Below are 23233 nucleotides of genomic sequence, written 5' to 3' on the forward strand. Positions count from 1 at the left end.
TGTGGACCTGCTGTCCTAACCCACCCAACCCACCCCAGGGGAGGACATCCATCACACAGTAATCTCGTGTGTGGGAAATTAACGTCTCCTGCCCCAACCCTGCAGGAGACGGGACCTCCATTTATTCGTCCCTATCCGAGAAGACTAGAATATCTAACCATTTCTTGATGTTATAGAAAGGTAGCAAATTCTTCTCAATTATTTTAAGACCTTGAGTGTTGGTCCGGCCGGGGCTCGAACCCTCGACCTCCCGCACAACAGTCCAGCGCTCTATCCATTGAGCTAACCGGGAGGCTAAAAGAATATAAAAATAAAGATGTGAAGAAGAAAGCGCTATTACTTAGAATGTTACTACATTGCGATCTTGAACACTGATGAACCTCAACAAAATCGATTTTGGACGGTTCTGTCCGACCTCGGACAGTTTCGTCCGATTTCGGCCGCTTCCGTCTGATTTCGGTCACTTCCGTCCAAGTCTGGACGTTTCTGACCAACTTCGTACTCATCTGTCTAATGCCAGACAGTTGTGATCAATTTCGAACTCGTCCGCTTGGGCCGAGTTACCCTTGGGAACAATTGAGGGACATTTCAGGTAGTCTTATACAAACTTTTAGAAAAGGCTGAATAACAAGAGGCGAACAAACGTTTAGCAAAAGGTAAAGTAGATCAGGGTTCTCTGGAAAATACAAAAACGGGTTCCAAAAAAGGCTCCGTGGAAAACATGTTTGACTACGACGTCGTGTTACTGGATATTGAAGGAACAACGACGCCTATTTCGTTTGTCAAGGTACTAGCAAAGAATGATCTTTCGGTTTATGTATTAAGCACACTTAATAAGCGTGCGTATTCTGTCAGTAAGAAATAAAATTTGGTCAAGCATGCATCGGATTGAATTTGTAATCCTCGAGAAAAAACAGCAAGAATAGTCGCTCATGCTATGATATGGGCCTACTGGTAAATTTGCTTGATGTGAATCAATGTTTTCAGACGCATCAAGTTCGCGTGACGTGGACAACAAGTGATTCTGATCGATGTGTAGCCGCCCCGGAAGGGGATGATTGGACTGGATTTGAAAACCCCGGTTCAGATAATGTACTTGAGACAACATAAGACTTATTTCTTACAATACATCCAGCTTAGAAATGATGATGAGTTTGCTTCTATTTCGTTCTACAGGATATTCTTTTCCCGTATGTTAGGGACAATGTACGGGATTTTTTGGAGAAATATTGGGGAACAGATCAGTGTAGGGTGGATGTGGAAGCCTTGAGAAATCAGGTATACATAGAAGTTTCTTGTTTTGTGTACCCTGCATATCGGGTAGGTGTGTTTGAAAGGCGTATGTTAAACGAAGTCGAAATAGCTTTTAGACTTGCGCGAGATGCATTAATGTGTCAGTAGAAGGGGTTTTCTAAATTTGACAATGCCTCCAGAAGGAAAGCAAACGGCCAACTGGTTATTCAAAAATATTCACTGAACCGAGGCAAATAATTGTGCTATAGTATAGAAAGTTTGCTGTCTGGCAAATTTAATTTGTTACCCTAATCTCTCCACACAGAAAGTATAAACAACTCACTAGGTACAAGTATTAATAATTAAGTTATTCAGACTGAAAGCTTGAACTGTATGTGCACAAAATAGATTAATTTTTCATTTTCACTGTTACTTTATTAATTCAAGGCAAAGGAAGACAAAGATATGGAAGATGTTGTTTTAATTCCAGATGAAGAGGAGAATCTATCCCAAGATAATTCTGGGGCAAGGTACATTATATCAAAATGGATACTTCAAGTGTTACATTAGAGCACCGTCAAATATCCACCAACGGCCATCTCTCCACAACAGTTACTTACAAACTGTCCATGTTAGTGGCCTCAAAAGCAAATTCCAACAAGCTCAGTTCTGCCCTGCTACCTAAACTTTAGCTTTGAAAAGAATCATTCTTTGCATGCTGTTAATTGGCAAAGTTGTAAAAAGTTGTTGTTCAGTAGCTTGTAGTTGTGGGAAACATCCAAAACCATTTACAGAACTCACCCTTCATCTGTGTTATTTTAGTAAGGAAACTATCGTGGATGCTGTTGTTGCTAATGTCATCTGGCAGATGAATTCAGATCGAAAAACAACTGCCTTAAAACAACTTCAGGGCCACATTTGGAGAAAAGCATTTGATGATGGTGTTATAAAAGGAGAGTAAGTAACTTAATGTTCCATGTTGTTGCTAAAAGTTGCTCAATATGAAGACAATTACCTTTTGTTCTAAACTACCAACATATTTCAGTTTTTTGTAGCATTTTGAAGTTTAAGAAGTTTATGACTCTGTCGCAAACCTCTCTATACCTAGTACAGTAAGGGTATTTTACCTATTTAATTAAATTCTTGGTTTAATCAAAGTGTGCCCTCCTGCTTCACCACAGAGTGTTTGATGATGTTGTTACAGCTTTCAAGAGATGGACTTCAAACAAAATCAAAATTTATATTTACTCATCTGGAAGCACAGACTCTCAAAAGCTTCTGTTTGGTAATTCCAAGTGTGGGAACCTTTTACAGGTTGGTTTACCTTAAAAGTTCATAAAGTTAAAAACAATGATTTAACTCTCCATATCTTAACATCAGTATGCATATTCTCTCTACTGTTCTCTATATTGTTCTCTCTTTGCAAGGCACGGTGGCCTCATGGTTAGTGCACTTGACTCCAGATTGAGTGGTCTGGGTTTGAGCCCTGGCCCGGGACATTGTGTCGTGTTCTTTGGCAAGACACTTTACTCTCACAGTGCCTCTCTTCACCCAGGAGTAGAAATGGGTACAAGCTAATTTAATGCTGGGGGTAACCTTGTGATGGACTAGCATCCCATTCAGGGGTGAATAGAAATATTCCTAGTTGCTTCATGATATGGAAACTGGATATAAGCGCCATCCCCATGGGCCACTTGGCTCTTAAACAGGCTTTACCTACCTGTTTTCTATACATTTCGTAAAGTCCTGACAAGGAGAATTTGTTTAACAATCAAGAGCTTTTTTAGTTGGTGATCCTTTCCTTTATTCTTAAAAGCGCAATAAAGAGAAAACTCTTTGACTGGAAAAAGAAGATGATTATAGAAAGAATTGCTGATATTAGAGTACAATTCTCAAAATTATAACTGTGTGTACTTCCAGTATATACTACAGTCTGCCCTCCTGTTTCATTAGATGTCTATAAGCCACACGGCAAACTAGATTTCTTTTATGATTGTTCGTCTTTATATTATAATTATACATATAAATATTCATTTTCTATAGAATTCTTTTCTTTTTTTTTTCTTTTTCACTCTTGTGCCTGCCTCGAATAGCCCTAGGTACTTGCAGGCCCAAGCATTGTAATAAATTTGTTGTTGTTGTTGTTGTTGTTGTTGTTGTATTCTCCTGACCATACTATGTGATTTACAAGTGATATAGTAAGGAGAAATTAGATGCTGGTCACTCTTGGTGCTCAAAGGGTAAAAGTACTGTAAATATGGAGAGGAACTAGCAGAGTGATTGAATTTTGCTTTCCTGTTGTTTGACAGTATCTAAGTGGACACTTTGACACCTCAGTTGGAGCTAAAATTGAGTTGCAGAGTTACAAGAAAATTGCTGATGCAATTGATATGAAACCCTCAAGAATTCTTTTTGTCACTGATGTTGTCAAAGGTATGTATTCCACTAATAGCAATAATAACCTTGATCACAGAAATTAAAAATATTTTTCTGCCATAGGTGTGGTGGGTTAGCCTTGCAGTAGGTCTCCTATGATGGGTCTTGATCTTTGATCTATGTGACCACTTCAAGGAAGGTCGGCGTGAAAGGCTCAGTGTTAAGTTGAACTTACAGTTGAACCTGGCAGGGGTCTTTAAAGTGAGCTGAACTGCTCATCAGTTAACAGATGCTGTTGTAAAGCCAGAATTATAACTATTATTTTTGCTTTAATTAAAAATTAGTGTCTTCTAAAAACACACAGAATTTCAAGATGAATTGACATAGATGAAATGCATCCCCCTGCAAAGCTCCCCTTCTTTTTTTTTTTTAATCAGAAATTATGCCTAAAGTAAATCTCATGATATCCATTTTCAAAATTAATCTTTCACAATAGGAATACTGAATGACACTCACTATCTAATAAACTTGAATAATTTAAGCTTCAAGTGAATGCCTTGTTGTAATTTTACCCTATAACTCCCAAGATCTGATGGTTAATTCTCCCCTCTAGGCTCTAGCTGCTACACATTTTTTAATGAATTAGTTATCAGAATTTTGTGCTAGTTTCAAGATAACAACTTCTACCTTCATAGTTTGACTTTTTGCTGGATAGTGTATCATTATTATTGGGAGAAGTTACATATTAACCAACTGTGGGAGTGTAAGGGTTGATTTCATTTATTTCTACCCAGAATCAAGAGCAGCATTTAAGGCAGGATACAAAACTGCTATCAGTGTTCGGCCTGGCAATGCACCATTGACAGAAGAAGACAAAAGGGACTTTAAAGTGATATCTTCATTTGACGAGTTATTTGAAGACACAGAAGAGCTGAGTCGTGCAAAAAGGAAATCAAAAGTTACTGATTGATAATTATTTCAGTGCACTTTTCATAACAAAGAACAGAATGATTGTGGCAGGGATCAGAAGGGAGTTAAGACAGTTGAAAGGCACTGAGCATGTCAGTCACAAGACTGTATCTGACTCATTCTCAGTCCTTTGGGAAGCATGTAAGAGGTGAGGTGTGTGCAAGGGAAGATGGGAAGGGGGAAAAGGGGGTTGACTCTCTACTCCCTCCTCCCCTGTTTTAGTTATTCTTCCACATCTCTAGTGACTGACTGACCATGACTGTGTATGAAAAATAGGTAACCATAGAGAGGTCAGAGACTGCATTCAAACTGATGATGCAAATGCAACCAACTGAATGCTGAATTTTGTCAACAACAGGGTGATTAGATCTGATTCATTGGTAACCACCCTAATTTACTAAAAATCTGGTTACATAAAAGTGAAATTTAATTGTTGCATGACTGGTTAAGTATATCTTAACTTGTTTTTGGGATGAACAATTTGTAGACATTTGAATAAATCATTCTGCAATGCTATTGTGGAGGGAACCTGGTGCTGAGAGTTCTGTAGCCAACACCAACCATCACTTTAGACTAATATTTTTTTCTGTGGTGTCTCAGGATTTTTTCCCCAGCATCTAATTAAAATTGTCTAAACCAGGATTTACACCTGATTGATGAGGATTACCTCCAAGGTGCTCTGCAGTGCCATCGCAGTTGCCTTCTAGTCTCCCTAGATGTCTCAATGTTCAGATGCCTCCCTCACTTGAAAAATTACCATTAACTTGATACACCCCGATTCATGCTTTCGATGTGAAGCGTTACCAAAGTGTGAAGGTTACTGATGTATAGAGACCCATTTATTTCTGGACTGGTTGATAAAGGAAAAAAAATGCAAAACAAATAGATTGATTGTTCTAAATATGAAATGAGATTTGAGAGTTGAAGTCGTAACGAAATGTTACCTACAATTCGTATGGCAATCGATACATCTCTGTGTGTTCCTTTGATGTCTTCAGTTGATCCTTACACAGGCAGCCCAAGCTCTCTTTAAGAACCACACAAGAAACACAATTTGCATATTGATTTATAAGGATGTATGGGATTTTCTACAAGATATCCATAGAGATAGTTAAAAGTGAAAATATTAAACAGAAATGGCTTACCTTATTCTATACGTGTGTTGTTTGCTCCTGGTCTTGTTATTTTACTGATTTAACTTGATTTAAGTGGTAAATCAGTAAAATAATGACACCAGGAGCAAACAACACATTTATAGAATAAGGTAAGCCATTTTTATTAAATATTTTCACTTTTAACTATCCCCATGGATATCTTGTAGAAAATCCCATACAAATCCTTATAAATCGATATGCAAATTGTGTTTCTTGTGTGGTTCTTAAAGAGAGCTTGGGCTGCCTGTGATCCTTATACAAGTGTTGAACTCGTTGCGTGCTGTTTAAATAAAAAAAGGGGGGTAATTGGTCCCCAGATTCCCTGGGATAACATTCTGGCACCAAAAAACGGGGTAATTACACTAGAGGTTATTTATACGAATAACACACTGAAAACTATTATTACACTAAGCGCAAATCACACCCCTTCCCCTACCCAATGGGATCTGGACCCCCTGTCCTCTGTTTGCCTTTTAAGAAAACGTTGATGCTTGTATCTATGAAGGGAATTTTTGTTTGTAATCAAGACAAACACCTCATGGTTTTCAGTTTGTTTATTTCAAGTACCCACATTTTTTGTTATTAAAACATGTTGATCCCCAATTGTGCTAGGAATGTCTCCCATCATGCCGGTAACTACTGTCAAAATCACACAGCCTCAGAAATCTGGCCAAAGAATGTCACTGATTGGCTGTGGCATTCATTTCTCAACAGCCAATCACACTGAGAAGAATCCATAGTCAAAGGGCCAACCTTGTTTCCAGGGTCCTCTCTCATTAGGGAGGAAGAGAGTGGACACTGGGAATGAGGTTGCCTTAAGACCGCGTCGTGCAGGACTGAAATATTACGTGTGATGAGGTAGGGTTTAAGGTCAAACCCTTTATAACTTTGCCGTATTGATTTGTTCTTTCTCGCGATTTCTCAGCAACCGACGAAGTATCTTTCCGCTCGGTGATTTTGGTATTTCATCAATAAACTCCACACCACCCCTAAGCTTTTTCTGTGGTATAACTCTTTTAGCCACAAATTCCATTATCTCCCCTGACGTCACATCACCCCTACGAACTATGAAAGCCTTCGGGAGCTCTCCGGCTTCGAGATCGGGGACGCCAATGACAGCCACGTCGTCGACGTTTGGATGGGAAATCAATAAAGCTTCCAGTTCGGCCGGTGGAACCTGGAGTGCGGTGAGGAAGACAAAACAGATCTAGTTAATGACCTGATTTACGTTACTTAACGTACAGGAACTTCATATAAAAAGTAAATTAATATTACTGCAAGCTTTTTCTTCTGAGTTGCTGAACTTGCCTGAAATCCCTTGTACTTAATAAGTTCCTTAATTCTATCGACAATAAAGAAATATTCATCGTCATCATAATGCCCAATGTCTCCTGTGTACAGTCAGCCATCACTGTCAATTGTCTTTGCAGTGGCTTCTGGGTCTTTTGTATATCCTGAAAGAGAATTCCGCCAAATTAAGCCTACAAAACTGGCGAATTTTTTTTAAGTATTTTAACGCCTCCGTTCGACTGACAAACACAAAAATTTCTTTTTCACTTCTGTCATTAACAACAGATCACTTATCAAGCTGTCTTTGATGTACTTGTAATAAAATTCTCACCCATCATAACTAAGGGTCCTTTGACGCAGATTTCCCCATTCTGGTTTGGACCGAGAATCTCCCCAGTTTCAGGATTGATGACCTATTGACATATATAAGAAAGCAAAGTAACAATACTAATGTTAAATCTCATTCACTAAATAGGATTTATGGAGTTGTGTTGATGAGATAAGCCAGTGCTTGCGTAATCTTCCATAGAGACGCTATCGATATTGGATAAGCTCACCTTACAATGCAGGTTTGGCATTAGAAGCCCGACGGACCCAAATTTGGTTTTACCTTCCGCTGGAGTGCAATGGGATGCTCCACAGAGTTCTGTCATACCGTAGCCTACGATAAAAAAATAAAAAAAAATGAAAAAAAAGAGAAAAAGAAAAGAAAAGGGAGAAAAGATAGTCATGCAAATGTATAAACAGTATGTATAATTAATCACAAAGGCCAACTAACCATAATATGGAATTACAGTGGAATCCCGATTTCTCGAACCCTCGGTTTCTCGAACCTCCCGATATCTCGAACCAAACCTTGTTTCCCCTGGATTTACTTCACTTGCAATTTCACCCCCGATTTCTCGGACTCCCGATTTCTCGAACCAATTTGCGTTTCCCCTGGAGGTTCGAGAAATCGGGATTCCACTGTGAAACCGGTGTCTGCAGCAGTAAAATACCAGTGTTATGATTGAATTTGGGGGTCATGCGAGATCATTTTATTACTTTCTGAAGGGTGTTCACCTGTACCGAGGGACCCCATTAGATCCCCGCTCATTTTCGGGCCTTTCATGAGCGGACACCTCTCTCATGTAGACTCTTTGCCTTTTGCTAAGGTACGTTCCCCCTGGAAGTAATTCACACCGTGTTTATCTTTTTGGCCAAACTTTTCCTTCGTATTCTCACCCTGTCTTATTCTCTCGATTTGAGTAAGCCGTTTTAACATGGCTGTCTCCAGCTCCTTGCTAAGAGGGGCGGCCCCTGAGATCACACGCTCCAGGCTTGACAAGTCAAACTTGTCCACCAGCGGATGCTTAGCCAAAAACAGGATGAGTGGTGGAACAAGTGGGGCGTCTGTTACCTGTCACGGATAAACAGAAACGAGAAAAATTAGAGTCGCCTGGAAAATGACTCAGAATGCGCTAAGTAAGTTGTCTTCTACGAAATAAATAAATTCCCTGTGCGCTCCCAGAATGTTTACCTCTCGGTTTTAAATGAACGTTAACACTTCCACAGTGATCTTACGTGTGAGCCCTTTTTTTTTTCATAAGAGGCATTCGCAGCCTTCTTGGTTCCTTTCGTTCAAGTTTTGTATCGGGCTGAGGTCTACGACCATGTGCGGTACTCGTGGGCTACTAGGGACCTTAAGCTAACCACCACGGCGACGGCAGCGAGGACGTGGAAAAACAAAAGATCTAGTGGGCAGAACAATAGCTCAGCACGTGCGTTTTAAACTTTATACATTTCTTAGCCGTCCTTTACAAAACAACAACGTGAAATCACCAAAGTTTGCGTCGTCTGCGAACGGAAACCGCGACTGCAAATTATTGTAATTTCCATTTGGAACACAGCGCTGCTACCGTACGTTATAATTTGGATATATCAACAAAGTTGAAATGGTAAATTGGCCACCGTAATGATTACAAAAGCTGACGTTTCGAGCGTTAGCCCTTCGTCGGAGCGAATAGAGAAATTGTGGGTTGTGTGTGCTTTTAAAGGCAGAAAATGGAGCTACCGTACGTTATGCTGAGGTTGAGGTGTGGCGCTGTAAGAGATTATTGTAAACACCTGCGGCCATTTTCGAAATGCTAATTAAAAGTAGAAATTCACTTTTTAATCGACGTCTTCCTTAGTGTCGCCGTCTTGGCTGCTTAAGGTCCCTATTGACGCTCAGTAAGGGACGGCGGGGGGGGGGGGGTGGAGTGGTGGGAGAAGCTGCAAAGGAACCTCACAAGTGAGAGAAAATAATACGTTCTTCTTGTATAAAACGTAAAACTAACCCTGTAATCTTGCATAACTTTGAGGAATGAGTCAGGTTCAAAGCGCATCATGACCACAAGCTTGCATCCAAGTTGCAAATATCCTCCCATCATGCAAAGCAGGGCGTAGATATGATAGAATGGCAGCAAAGTTAAGATAACCGTATCTTCGAGGAAGACTTCATTCGAGAATAAAATGGACAGCCCGGCTACAAGATTGTGATGTGTTATCATGACACCTTTGGACAATCCTGTCGTTCCACTGGAAAATGGCAGCGCAACGATGTCCTTCATTGGATTGATAGGCACAAACTCCGGAAAAGCTGTTCCATCGTCGGCAAAAAACGATGACAATGGCTCGCATCCCGGCGCCTCGCCAACAACAATTACAGAATGAATTCCTTCCAATGCGGCAGCGTCTTTGGCGTTTTCCGCCAATGGGGGAATGGTAACGATGTATTTTGCTTCTGATACTCGCAGCTGGCGCGCCAATTCCTGGGACGAGTGTAAAGGGTTGACAGTGGAGACAGTGCCCCCCAGAAAAGCAGTGCCGTAGAAAATGATGGGATATTCGATGATGTTTGGGAGGAACATGGCCAGGACATCTCCTTTCTTGAAGCCACGTTTGGCCAATGCTGAACTAAATCTTTGCGTCAGGATTTTAAGTTGTTTGTAGCTGTAGGAACGCCCAGACAGAGCATCCACCTTAGGAAAAAAGATAATCCAATGAAATACAACTGAAAGACACGAAGAAATTTTCACCTTTGTGAAAAAAAAGCTCCCTACTCCTTATTATTTTCCCCATCAATAAGATTTCTTTAGCAAAAACTTAGAAAAAGCTATTTTTAATCCTTTTTGGCCGCAAGTGATTAACACCAGTTTCAAAGGTTTGTGGAGTAAATTTCTCTCACAAAACAAGGAATTACGCAAAGGCAAACTAAAAATGTTTCGTATGTTGTGACCCAAACAACATACGTCACGTAACTTGCGTGACAAGTTAGAAAGTGACAACTTTCAACGCATACAAAAGATGCCACTTTAACGGCATTATACCTTAGAACAGAGATTGCTTTCAAATTATGTACAGATATTATATAAAGATATATATAGATATCGATTGATAGCATCGAAGATTGAATAAAGGTTGACAGATTGATTTCCTATGAAAACATTTCATGAGGAAATTTGCAGAAGATCGATCTGATCCTGATTTAATGAAGAAGAAAATTCTGCAATACATAAATTTTGTTTGCTTTTCTTTTGTATCATTTCCTTATCTGTGTTTTCTGAATGAGATTTAGTGCTTGTTAATCGTTCTCATATTTGCCAATAATATCAAGCGCCACAGACTAAAATGAAATCCTGGGTCGCCTGGAACGATCTTTGTCTTAAATCATGAAGTATACTTACAAGCGCAGTCTTTTCGCCAAACTTATCAAAATTCTGGTAAATGAACTTAGGCCAGGATACATTTTCTGGGATAAAAATGTCTGGGTACTTGCTTTTGAGCGCCATTATTCAACTGCTCGCTGAATAAAATCAACCCGGCCAATTACGAAATATGTGTCGTGTGACATCTGCATGAAATCAAGAGGAGAGCTGGGGACAAAGAGGATGGAATAAAACCGAGGTAGACCATGGAACACGGACTGTGGGAACAAATGAAACTTGGACCTAAGCACTGCACTTTTCTCTTTCAGCCCTGATCCTTAAAACCGCCAGAGGGACTGAGGGAAAAAATTTCACGGAGTAAAGAAGAGCTTCAATCAAAAGGATTAGACAATAGCGACTAGATTCGCTCAGTTTGCTGTAGTTTCACCGACTGAGAAGCTTGCCCTTATATCAAAGGAAAAGATACCGTATTTTGCTCACGGGGTAATAAGCTGGGCCCATCTGGACAAATTTAGTCTATGCCGGCATAAAGCGCTGAAATCTCACAAGTTGATGACTGCAGTCTTGCAATCACCCGACTGCGGACATACCGTCATGCTCTAGCTGACAACCATCAGAAGAATGGACAAGAACAGGCAGGCTGCTGTATGTTTGAGTTTTATTCAAACTGAAAATTTCTAGGTATAAAAACACGAACAGTTTGTGGACCTACTTGTAAAAAGTTAACTTCAAACAATCACGCCAACGTAGTGTCTTATGCTTGGCAACCTAGCCTGATTTTGAAATCTACTGGTAGTTAATGACTTTTATTACAACTCTTAGGCTGGAAACAACGACTGTGACAGTTAGGTCCAAAAGCATTCATTTTTGTATGGTCACGGTTGATATAAATTGCATAGTTTGAATAAATAACTACAATGTTCATTGCCGCTACTTGAGAATATTTTGTGCGTTTCTGGTGAATTGTTTCGTCAATTTAAGTATTATTTTGTGTATTCTGTACGCATGTTTACGGCTTATTTTGATAAGAGAGATTACCTTAATTTGACTTGACTATCCTCGATGTAGCCATCCGTGTTGAGAGAATCGTATGTGGTGTAAACGCTCTAGTGCCCGCACCCCCCCCCCCCCCTCTTCATGTCTCATCAATTGGTATCTCTTTCAAACAAAGCGTTCATTTGAGAGGGCAGGGGGGACTAAAGGTGACTGAGTCATTATCCCAGTCAGGTTTCAAATTAACTATTACCCATTTAATTAAACACTATATACTGTATGTCATACTTCGTCGAAAACCTACGATAATTAACACGGAATTCATTTCAGACTCTCACCAGCATATCTTGTACTGCGATGAAAATTTGGTAAAATATATACTATACTTTATCTATGATTCAAGTTCTTAAGTTAGCGAGAGGGTAAGAGGGTGGTCTATTCAGTTGAGAGGAAGGCCTTTTGTAAATCTGAAGTTCTGTTGGCGGGGTAGGGGAGTGAAATTGGTGCGTTTATGGTAAGAAAGAGATCAAAGTCCCTCTGACGCTAATTTTTTTTTTATATATATTTTACATAAAAATATAATGACTCTAAAACATGTTTTCGCAAAATTTGCGGTATTTTACCCTTTCCTTAATTTTCATGAAGCTCTATAATCCGCAGATAAAATGTCTGGCCGAGCAAAGAGGGGAATGGGCGCCGTTACGTTACGGTAGTAAGCGTGTGTTCTTATCATGCAAACGAGTGCACTCTGTATTTATTATTACACGACTTAGGAAGTCAGAGGGCCAATAACTAAAATCAACCAATCAAAATGCTCTATTGCCGGTCAATATTCTCTCAGTATTGGACCGGGCACTGTCCCGAATGGTCCCGAATGATACCGCACTTGTGTCTCTTTGAACTTCAGTCGTGTAATAAATCTCTTATTAACCAAGGTTGCTCGGAACCGTACTGGAAGAATATCGGCCCTCGGTCTTTTTTGTACGGACCGAGCGCAGCGAGGTCCGTACTGTCAAGACCTCGGGCCGATATTCTCCCAGTATGGCCCTCGCGCTTGGTTAATAAGATATATGTAATTTCCCTGGCTATTTCAGTGATATTTTCGTGTAATTATGTCCGATATTTCGTGTTGTTCTGACGAAAGTTTCTCCTCCGACTCGGAGTTTAATTATACTCCGGGATACGTGGCGATTGAAGCCGAAATTGCAACTCAAAGCGGTGAGATGGAGGACAGGGAGGACAAGGGAGGGCCATGTTCAAACGAGTCATTAGCTGACGAAGAGTGGAAAGGGACAGAATGTTTATAAGTTGTTTGAAAGGTCTCTAATCTACGGGAAAGTAGTAAGTAACAAGTTCTGACAGAAACCAGCTGAGGCTTCCCAACATTGCATTTCATCCTGACTACTCTGCTCCAAAAAGGTGAAAACCCCTCCAGTAGTGTTTGATCTAATACAGGATGCTTTGAATACGGCGAATAATAGCTCATTGTCTTTTGTCTTGCTAACATTTTGTGCTTACCATTCGTCTCACTTAACAACTCGCGTGGACATTTTTACCGGGAATGTAGTACAATATTTCAACAAAAGTTTTGGTCTCGGCTTATAGTCGGGATCGGCTTATAGGCAAATAACTACGGTATTGAACATATGCGTGAATTTGAAGTCGGCATTTACTTGTGGTTTATTGTTCATAACAATCCAACAGCTCCTGCAAACTAAAAGTTTAGTGTCTCGGCTTATAGCCGGTATTGGCTTATAGCCAAATAACTACGGTATTGAACATACCCGTGAATTTCAAGTTGGTGTCCACTCAACACGCTTTGCGCTCATAATCTGAATGCACCTCTTTCGTCTTTTTATAGCCTCTGGCCTTAGGCTCGATTACCAGCTGCTGTTCGGGAACCCGAGCCCGCGCTCCTCCCTCTCTACTCGGGGAGGAACGAAAAAGACCGGACTCCAGGGAACAATTTCGGACTTTTTTCGTCTCGTAAAATGACAAAGATGCACCATAATCACCCACAAGTCTTACCAGACACCTTCTTTATGGTTCTATTTTTGTGATTTGATACTAAAAAGTAGGCGTCATGGGGACTTTAAGGATAACTTAGATCTTGATTAGCTCAATTATGTTAAATGATAACACAGCAGCTGGATTTCTGAGCCACACCCACGGCATTTTTATCTGCTCTATCCGAGGTCCCGCTCATTACTTTCTTGTCCGCGTTTTGCCGCACGCTTCTCCTAAAGCTTTTATTCCTTGCACCCTGAGAGCTCTCGACTTTAGACGGTTTCTTTAGTCTGTCTTTCAGCTCTCGACGAAGAATTTTACCACTTAAAGACTTTGGAATCTGATCTACGAACTCCACTCCGCCTCTCAATTTCTTATAAGCCGCTAAATTTTCATCAACAAATACATGGACATCTTTTTCTGTGAGTGTGACATCGGCTTTACGCACCACAAAGGCCATTGGCAGCTCGCCAGCCTCTGCATCCGGGACTCCAATGACTGCTGCGTCTTCTATTGCAGGATGTGAAATGAGGAGAGCCTCAAGCTCAGCAGGAGGGACCTGGAAGGAACCGAATATTGAAATCACAACATCAGAAGAATTATTACTGATGCAAACGGCGACTAGACGGTGAGTGATTCAGTCAGGCAGTCAGGCATGTCAGTAATTTCACTTTTCCATACCTGATATCCCTTGTATTTTATAAGTTCTTTTACTCTGTCAACAATAAAGAAATGTTCATCCTCATCATAATGTCCAATGTCTCCTGTGTGAAGCCAGCCATCTGCGTCAATTGTCTGTGCAGTTGCCTCGGGATTGTTTAGATATCCTTTTAATAAGAAGAACAAGGTTAAAAAAATCCGTTCCATCTTACTTTATAACATAACCATAGTGAAGCGCGCGCTCTGATTGGTCAATTTAGCGTCACCCATTTGCCCATGAACGTACGCTGCTGACGCGAGCAAATGTAAAGACTATTTTTCCGCGCGCGCTTGTTTTTTCTGGTCACGTAAGATTTGTTAAATAAAAGGGAACTCTTTAGCTACAATGTATCAATGTTGTGTTATAAAACAAATGGTAAACACTACCGCGTACACTATTGAGTTATGGATGCACTTGGGAGGTTTGCTAAGTACTCAAGAAGCTAGAGTCGCTCTCGGCTATCGCCTCGGCGACTATTACGCTTCTCTCGTGCTTAGCAGCCTCCCGCGTGCATCTATAACTCAATAGTGTACGTTGTGGTGTTTACTATTTCTTAATTATCTCCACATGAGACGCTATCGCAACTATTCAAGTACACTTATTATATGGCTGTGTCTCACAAGGACTGGGAACTACCGAATTCACGAATTTGATTGGCTGAAGTCAATATTGAAAGCGGTCCAGATTTTCCCATCTAGACCGGCATCTAGACCGGTCTAGAAATAAAAAGATACAAAGAATAGAACAAATTGGCATAAAAGACACAGCTATAAAATAAACATCTTATTAACCAAGCTAGGTCGGTCTGTATGGGAGAATCTTGACCTCGGTCGCTGGTGCAGACCTCACTGCGTTCGGTCTGTACTGGCGACCTCGGTCAAGATTCTCCCATACAGACCTCCCGCTCGGATAATAAGAACTAAATTTGAACTTAGTGTACTTCCCAGAGAACTAGCGAGTCCTCTCAGGATCCGCTGGCAGAAAGAAACAAATTTTCACTTAGGTTACTTAACTTGCGAAATTTCTTTTTCACAGCTGCGCTAACCTTTCATGACTGTTGGTCCTCGGACGCAGATTTCGCCATCATGACCAGGACCTAAAGCCTCCCCAGTCTCCACGTCAACCACCTACAGACGAGAATAAAATGAATATTGGAGGAAGGAATTGTGGGACTTTCCAAATACCAGGCCTTGTGTTCTTGGGTAGAGCTTTCCCAAGAACACAACAGCTAGAAGGCTTGCCCAATCCTAACCCAAGAGCTAACGCAAACCAGACCCCTCAAGCCAGAGTCCATCAAGCTAGCGGCTTTGTCATTGTGTTCAAAGGGAAGCTGGGTACGAGTCAAGGGATACGAATTCAATTCATTCATTAAATCAAATATATTCAAGTGATTGTTACCTTGCACCGTAGATTTGGCAGTACGCACCCCACAGAACCGTGTTTGTTGTTTTCTGCTGGAGTCATGTGACACACCGGGCTTAGCTCGGTCATTCCATAACCTAACGGAGGGAATGAGGGTGCAATTATTTTCGTAGTTGTCTATTCAGCATGCTTGAATTAATGCAGTTTATTTCAAGAGTTCGTTTTTAAAAATAATCCCGCGAGACATCGTAAGGTATCCTGCTGTTTCAGATACTGGCTGAGTTTTGGATGAATTTCCACAGAGATGTAGGGGACTCATGAAAACTCCCCTCCCCTCAACAAAGAAAAAAACAAAACACGTTTACGACGTAACTACTGTATAAATATTTATCATAAAATCTGCTAAGAGATTTAAGTAAGGATTATGACCTTGACAGTCAGCAAAAAAGGGTAAATAATAATAAATTTAAGCATAGTGTTTTCCCTATATTTTCAGGTAGCCCTCACAAAATGACCAAGTTTATCCATCTCAGCTGAAACCCTGTCAACAATACATTTTTCGATTCCACTGAAGGTCAGTGGAATACGCTTACCTTGTCGCACGCTGCTGAGTAGCGGAAGTCTGTCCATTAGAGCTTTTGAAACTTGTTTTCCCAAGGGAGCCGCTCCATTTGTGACCTCAGTCAGATATGACAAGTCAAAATTATCAACGGAGGGGTGCTTAGCTAACAATAGAACCACAGGGGGTACCGCGGGAAGATGTGTCACCTGGAATTAAAAAGGACAAGGTAAAACGTCTTTAATTTACATTTTATGGTTCATATCTACATCATAAAAAACGGTAAAAAAATCAAAGTGGCAAATGAACGATTAACATCGAATGACGATTAAGACCAATGGCAGAACACAAATTTTAGTTTTTTGTATAACTAACCTCATAGTTCTGTAGAGTTTGTAAAAACTTGCCCCGCTCAAATCGTGGCATAGTAATGATAGCGCTTCCACAACGAAGACCCATTGACATTATGGCCACCATTCCATAAACATGAAAAAACGGAAGGAATGCTAAAAGAACTGTTGTATCACTGAAGCTTAGAAAGCCTTCTGTTCGCATCATACTTCCACATGAGACGAGATTGTAGTGAGTTAACATAACACCTTTGGGGTGACCCGTGGTCCCGCTTGAAAAGGGAAGAACCGCTGTGTCTTCCCTGGGTTTTATTGTGACGTCAGGAAAGCTAGAACCATCATCTTGGAGGAGGGCTGAGAGCGACTCACATCCGTCGATGTCACCTATGACGAACATATTCTCTCGTCCCAGGTCCTGCATAGCCTCTTTTGCTCGATGAACCAACTGGGGTACGGTAAGTATCCATTTGGCATCAGCCAGTTTTAATTGTTTGGCAAGTTCTTCGGTTGTGAAGAGTGGATTTGCTGCCGTGACCACGCCACCTGCCTGAAGCACACCGAAGAAAACGATTGGAAATTCGGGAAGATTTGGTAAAAACATAGCAAACACCTCTCCTTTTTTAAATCCTCGCTTGTTTAGAGCAGACGAAATTCTTTTGCTCAAATCCTTTATTTGGCGATATGAGTATGAGCGGTCAGATATGGAGTCTCTCTGTCAAGAGAAGAAAGTTTTTAATAATTGACTAATTCATTAAATATTAGAAGTCTTTCTTAGGGAATACGTAACTGATTCGTAGTATGAAAGACTGTGACAAATCACGAAGTACATGAAGGCTTCGCTGACTATATATGACACTGACAAGTGGGAGAAAATATTTTCACAACAAAAGTGCTCAACGTATTTTGAGCAAAAGTTTCTTCACGAGCCAATTTTTTACCGTAAGTTTTTTGCTTTCGATTATTGATATATTGTTTTTAATGCTACGAAGAGGGAAAAAACGTCTAAACGGATTATTTTACGCGTGTTTTTTTCTGAAGAGCATCTATGAGCACAATGATCGAGGATTTTGAATTTAAATGGAAATGATCTTACTCTAGCCCTATTTAGGCTTTTCCCCCCTCCTCTACGAAACTGACTAGAAACTAAATAACATTGTTGTTTGTTTTAGCGCTGTTTCTCTGGCCGAGGGAAAATTTGAGACGAACGTAGAGAGGTTAGACGGGAGTCTGGCACTAATGAGGTGCTAGACCCCTTCTGGACCTCTCGCTGGTTCGCGGCCATATAATTTTCCTCTCATCAGTACTGAAGCGCTAATAATGAGGGCGTGTTCGTAGGCTATATTTAAAAAACAACAAAAAAATTAATGAGAAACTCACGATGGCTTCCCTGTCCTCGTACTCATCAAATTCCTGAAAAATAAACTCGTTCCAAGACAGATTCTCTGGAATCTCTATATCAGGATTTTTACTACGGATAACGTTCTCTTCTTCTTCGTTGTTTCTGTTTTCAGTAACTGTGGTTAGTTCGGCAACAACTCTCGCCTTTAGCTCTCTTCGTAGTATTTTACCACTTAAACTTCTTGGTATTTTATCAATGAATTCTAGACCCCCTTTTAATGTCTTATGCGGTGCCACTCGCTCTTCAATGAATTTTATAATCTCTTCTTCAGTGATCACTTCGTTGGTCTTCTTTACGACAAAGGCTTTTGGAAGTTCGCCCGCCCTTACATCCGGGACTCCGATTACTGCTGCATCTTCTATGGACGAGTGAGAGATAAGGAGAGACTCGAGCTCGGCTGGAGGAACCTGGATATTAGAAATAGAGTGAAGAACGAAACTGAGTCATCTTTGTTTGGGGGGGGGGGGAGGGGAAGGGCTAGCTGACTGCAAGTTAGACACATCTGTAATTAAACGAAAAGAAAGTACTTTAGAGGAAATCACCATACCCTGCTATCCGCAATTAAGCTGTTTATTTTTGTCATCAACTTAGAGAAAAGAAAATGTGTCTATTGGAGCCTCGTGTGGGCAACAAATTCAGCTAACAGGCAGAAATAAATGCCAATTACCTGAAATCCCTTGAATTTGATAAGTTCCTTGAGTCTATCGACAATAAAGAAATTTTCCTCATCATCATAACGTCCAATGTCCCCCGTGTGCAACCAGCCATCTGTGTCAATCGTCTGCTTGGTAGCTTCTGGGTTGTTTAGGTACCCTGCAGAGAGTTTAGATTACTGAGACACAGCGTTATAAACCTGGCTTTAAACTGGTCATGAATCACAATCAGTCAAAAAAAAAGGGAGTCACGCCTTACGCCATTGAAATCTCATTGATAACCTGAATGTGCCGCTTAGAATGAAAGAATGCGATTAATTTCTTTTTGAAAATTTCCTTTTCCAGCGTTTCTTTTAGATATCCTTCCTTAAACCAGACAGAACCCTCCTTCAAATTCCACCTCAAATTAAGAGAAAAACATTACAAATTTGATGTAGATTTAGCATCAGTTTTAGTTTCCAAGATTATTTTAATACAAGGTGTACCTTTCATAACAGTGGGTCCTTTGACACAAATCTCGCCTTCCTTATTGGGACCAAGTTCATTACCATTCTCAATGTCAACAACCTGGATAAAAAAACAAAACTTATTATTTTACGGACTGAAGTCCTTTGCACTCGTCCCAAACCAACGTGGAATAATAATTTGATGTGCTGTACGCATTTTTGTGACCAGATTTGTGAATTTCAGACACAAACGAAACCAATGCTGTTCATTTCTTCTTAGTTTAATGGTATAGATATAAAAAAGGATTTATCATAAAAGTTGGACAAATATGACCAAAAACTATGAAAAAATTATCTCGTGGTTAAAAGAGGGTTTAAAGTAATAAAGTTGCATTTATGCCTCTTGCTCGCTTGCCTATAACCAAGTGTTGTACACTGTGCATAGCTAGGGGTGAGCTCGGTTTTCTGGGAGAATTAAACGGACAACATTTATTTGCCGTAATTTGGCCACTCAGTTGAGTGGCCAATACCAAATCAAGTTACAGTAAAACCGGAAATAGAAAGCTAATCCCAGGTAAGGTGAGGGCAAACACGCCAAAGCCCTGATCGACCCGAGAGACAAGGCGCCCCACCATGAAACAATCTGGCACAAAATCTATAACACCACAAGGTAGTTATAGGAATACAAAAGATGCAACAGCACTAATGGTACATGAATGGCACAGAGTAGTAACACTCCCGCCGAGTAAGTATCATGACCCATGCTGACAAAGCCAGAACTGTACATCCCTCCCATACATAAGATGAATTATTAAAAAAATAAAAGGAAGAGAGATGACAATATAAAACAATCTGGCACAAATTCTACAACACCAAAAGGTAGTTATAGGCATACAAAAGATGCAACAGCACAAATGGTACATGAATGGCACAAAGTAATATTGTTTGCCCTGCGCCGAAGCTTAACTAAAAGAGGCCCGAAATCAGATGTTCGAATGTTTAAGTATCTGCCATTGTAAGTTCCGGATGCAACCCATCCGGGATAATGTCAAACACGGCGCAGGCTGCATAAATTAATTTATTCCCTTTGGTAATAACTGTCATTTTTTCCTAAGTCTGATTTAAGTGGTGAACAGGCATTAGAAAAAACACTGAAAAACTATTCACAAACAGCTTAAGTAGCCTTTGTCGGAGCTGTCACTCACCTTGCACTCAAGATTTGGTAACAGCACTCCCACAGATCCATTTTCAACGTTATCGAGAGGTGTCACGTGTGATGTTGGACTCAACTCCGTCATGCCGAAACCTAATCAAGAAAAAATTACTTGACTTGTATCAAACAACTGTTGTTAACTTCCAAGCTATGAATATGCTATTTCACTCTATTTCACGGAAGCATTGTGGATGTAAGCTAGGGGAGGAGAGGGTGAGAAAGATTCTGTCTTGTATTGTCTGTCCGTATTGCGTACCTTGCCTGCACCATTCTATTGATGGAATACGCTCTTTCAGGGAATTCATTAACTCGCCTCCAAGTGGGGCTGCCCCAGATGTCAGATCCTTTAAGCTGGACAAGTCATATTGCTCGACAAGTGGACTCTTGGCTAAGAATAGCACAACTGAAGGCACAACAGCTGCATGGGATACCTAGAGAACGAAATTTCGATTAAAAAGGGTGAAGAGAGGAAAGTGTCTCGCCAAAGAACACAATATAACTATCCGGCCAAAGCTAGAACCCAGACCTCGCAATCTGGAGTCCAGTACAGTAACCTGAGGCTACCGCGTCCCACATGCTTGACTCAGAAAGAGACGAGCAGGGGGACTGGTGAAGAGTCAGGAAGGGTGTTTATGAAAGAGGGAGCTAAGTTAGTCAGGATGGAGGAGAGGAAGGAAGGAACGCCACAAACCTTGTAGTCTTGAATGACCTTGAGGAAAGAGTCTGGTTCAAACTTTGGCACACACACAACCGTCCCACCTTTAAATAAGGCACAAGACATCGAGATAATTTGCCCAAAAATGTGGAAAAAAGGTAACAAGCCAAGTACGACTGGCTCATCATTGTTAAACATGAAACTGTCATGAGTTACTATCGAAGCCTCTGCGATCAGGTTGTAATGGGTCAACATTACTCCTTTTGGAGCTCCTGTAGTCCCGCTCGAATACGGCAAGCAGGCGACGTCCTCCTTGGGGTTGATCTCGACATTTTCCGGAAAATCTTCGCCCTTGTCTTCGAGCAAAGACGAAAGTGACTCGAAATTTTCGGCTTCTCCGACAACGTACACTGTATTAATTGCAACGTTTGTAGCGCTCTGCTTGGCTTTTTCTGCAAACGGTGGAATTGTTATGATAGAAGTAGCTCCCGCATCACGGAGCTGGTGTGAGATTTCGTCCACTGTATACAATGGATTTAGTGTTGTCACGATTCCACCTATTAATAGAGTGCTGTAATAAATTATTGAAAACTCTGGCATGTTTGGGAGCAAGATGGCGAAAACGTCGCCTTTCTTGAAGCCTCTCTTTGTAAGGGCCGACCCGCATTTTCTGGTCAATTGGATTAGCTGTTGGAAAGTGTAAGAACGGCCAGATGGTCCGTCAACCTGAGAATAAGAAACAAAACAGATTGTAGGACTTAGGTTGAAATTCTGCGTAAACTATCTAACGACATATGGCCGAAGTTTGGAAAACAAACTTAATTTGCTTTCTGAACCACGGCCTGTCTGAACCCCTTGAGTCATATTACCTACGTGGTTCTGCATCCTATTTCGCTATAAGTTTCACTTGTGAAAGAGATATATGCTAGAAGTTGATTAAGCATCCTTTTATTTCAAGAGTGGAATGTACTCTTTATGATACTGTTGTCAATAAATCTTTTTTTTTTTTAGGAGGAAAGATTACCGCCCCACACCACCCCTGATGAAGTCATCGTGCCGTGCCCCTTTGTCACTCGATACATGTGCCAAATTCTGAGTGGGTGAAGAAAACAGTTATTGCCTTTATGTAGTGGAACCATTTCTATGATTAGTCAACTCATCAAAATTTAGATCATTAAATTAGATAAAATAACAAAACAGCAGCAATCGAAATACACCGCTGTTAACAATGGGACTTTCATGGTCAAAGTAACATTTCTATGACAACAGAAAACATTTAAAGTGGCACAAACAGCAATAAGTTAATTAGCCACTAATTGAACATAAACTTTGCTACAAGCTACATCAAATACATCCAAGTTACTACTTAATAGTTACAAGCAGTAAATATTTTTATGGAGCGGATATTAACCGGTCTGCTGATAAGATTTAGATAGATTATTGGAAACTGTAATCTCCTTGCTTTTTGCTGTAATTTTTCGTGAGCAGAAGTCAACAGTTTTAAAAGAGACGATCTTCCCTGTCCGGCAGACCAGTTAGAAATAACATTTGAGGTGTGAATAATTTCTCTTTTATGAGTGTGGCAGATTTTCGTTCTCACGTGCAAATGACTGCAAATAATCTATGTAGAATCCGTCAGAGCGGCGAAGGTAGAACTGGTAGAGACCCAGAGCTCAAAGCCTAACAAAACAACGTCGCTAATTTTAGAGTTAATCGTAAAGGATTAGCAACGCTTTCATCAAAGCTATGAACACGTACATGGATTTCCAGCTTTTACTGCATATCATCAATCGATTTTCTTCCCATTTCTTCGACTGCCTATGATTTGGTTCAACGACTGTTTGAAGAGCGATTCAAAACAGCTAAATACGTATGCCGGTCAAAGTTGACTGTGAAATTACAACGATTCATTTTTCTTCTAATGACCCCATCTGTTTACATACTATATCTTTTTAGTCAGAGAAGTGGAATATGAGGGTACACTTTGCAAGACTTTGCAAATGACCGACTAAAATTTCTTCCCGTTTGACTGATATACTGTACTCACAATCGCCGTCTTGTCTCCGTAGTTTTCAAAATTTTGAAACACAAACCGAGGCCACGAAAGATCTTCAGGAATGTGAACGTTTGGCACTTTGCTCTTCACGACCATTTCCGCTCAAGAGCTGTTCGTTTCAAATGAACC

General features: G+C 40.6%; 3 protein-coding genes across 5 annotated transcripts; 1 reads left to right on the plus strand and 2 right to left on the minus strand.

The window, feature by feature from the left end:
* The first annotated feature begins 599 nt into the window (after window positions 1-599).
* LOC111330431 (enolase-phosphatase E1) lies at window positions 600-5220 on the plus strand. Of its 3 annotated transcripts, none has more exons than XM_088725543.1 (7): window positions 600-787; window positions 1177-1278; window positions 1681-1763; window positions 2056-2190; window positions 2415-2547; window positions 3543-3666; window positions 3733-4397. In XM_088725543.1, the coding sequence occupies exons 1-7, from the start codon at window positions 722-724 to the stop codon at window positions 3744-3746; spliced, it is 657 nt and encodes a 218-aa protein (XP_088581669.1). In that variant the 5' UTR covers window positions 600-721; the 3' UTR covers window positions 3747-4397. The 3 variants fall into 3 exon arrangements, with proteins under 3 accessions (XP_088581669.1, XP_088581668.1, XP_022791022.2); XM_088725542.1 differs by lacking the exon at window positions 3733-4397 and adding an exon at window positions 4404-5220 and having other exon boundaries at window positions 603-787; XM_022935287.2 differs by lacking the exons at window positions 2056-2190; window positions 3733-4397 and adding an exon at window positions 4404-5220 and having other exon boundaries at window positions 603-787.
* Window positions 5221-6271: 1051 nt separating this feature from the next.
* LOC111330411 (uncharacterized) lies at window positions 6272-10905 on the minus strand. The gene is made up of 7 exons (XM_088763212.1): window positions 10730-10905; window positions 9341-10024; window positions 8247-8421; window positions 7580-7683; window positions 7354-7435; window positions 7041-7186; window positions 6272-6909 (listed from the first exon to the last, which is right to left on the minus strand). The coding sequence occupies exons 1-6, from the start codon at window positions 10832-10834 to the stop codon at window positions 7134-7136; spliced, it is 1203 nt and encodes a 400-aa protein (XP_088619338.1). The 5' UTR covers window positions 10835-10905; the 3' UTR covers window positions 6272-6909; window positions 7041-7133.
* A 2454-nt stretch (window positions 10906-13359) lies between these two features.
* LOC111330421 (uncharacterized) lies at window positions 13360-23200 on the minus strand. The gene is made up of 13 exons (XM_022935275.2): window positions 23096-23200; window positions 21085-21774; window positions 20650-20824; window positions 20386-20486; window positions 19220-19301; window positions 18749-18894; window positions 18060-18488; window positions 16708-17394; window positions 16367-16541; window positions 15810-15910; window positions 15457-15538; window positions 14393-14538; window positions 13360-14270 (listed from the first exon to the last, which is right to left on the minus strand). The coding sequence occupies exons 1-13, from the start codon at window positions 23198-23200 to the stop codon at window positions 13833-13835; spliced, it is 3357 nt and encodes a 1118-aa protein (XP_022791010.2). The 3' UTR covers window positions 13360-13832.
* Between the last annotated feature and the right edge of the window lie 33 nt (window positions 23201-23233).

Source organism: Stylophora pistillata, chromosome 6 (genome assembly GCF_964205215.1).
Source record: "Stylophora pistillata chromosome 6, jaStyPist1.2, whole genome shotgun sequence".
In the NCBI taxonomy this organism is placed as follows: Eukaryota; Metazoa; Cnidaria; class Anthozoa; order Scleractinia; family Pocilloporidae; genus Stylophora; species Stylophora pistillata.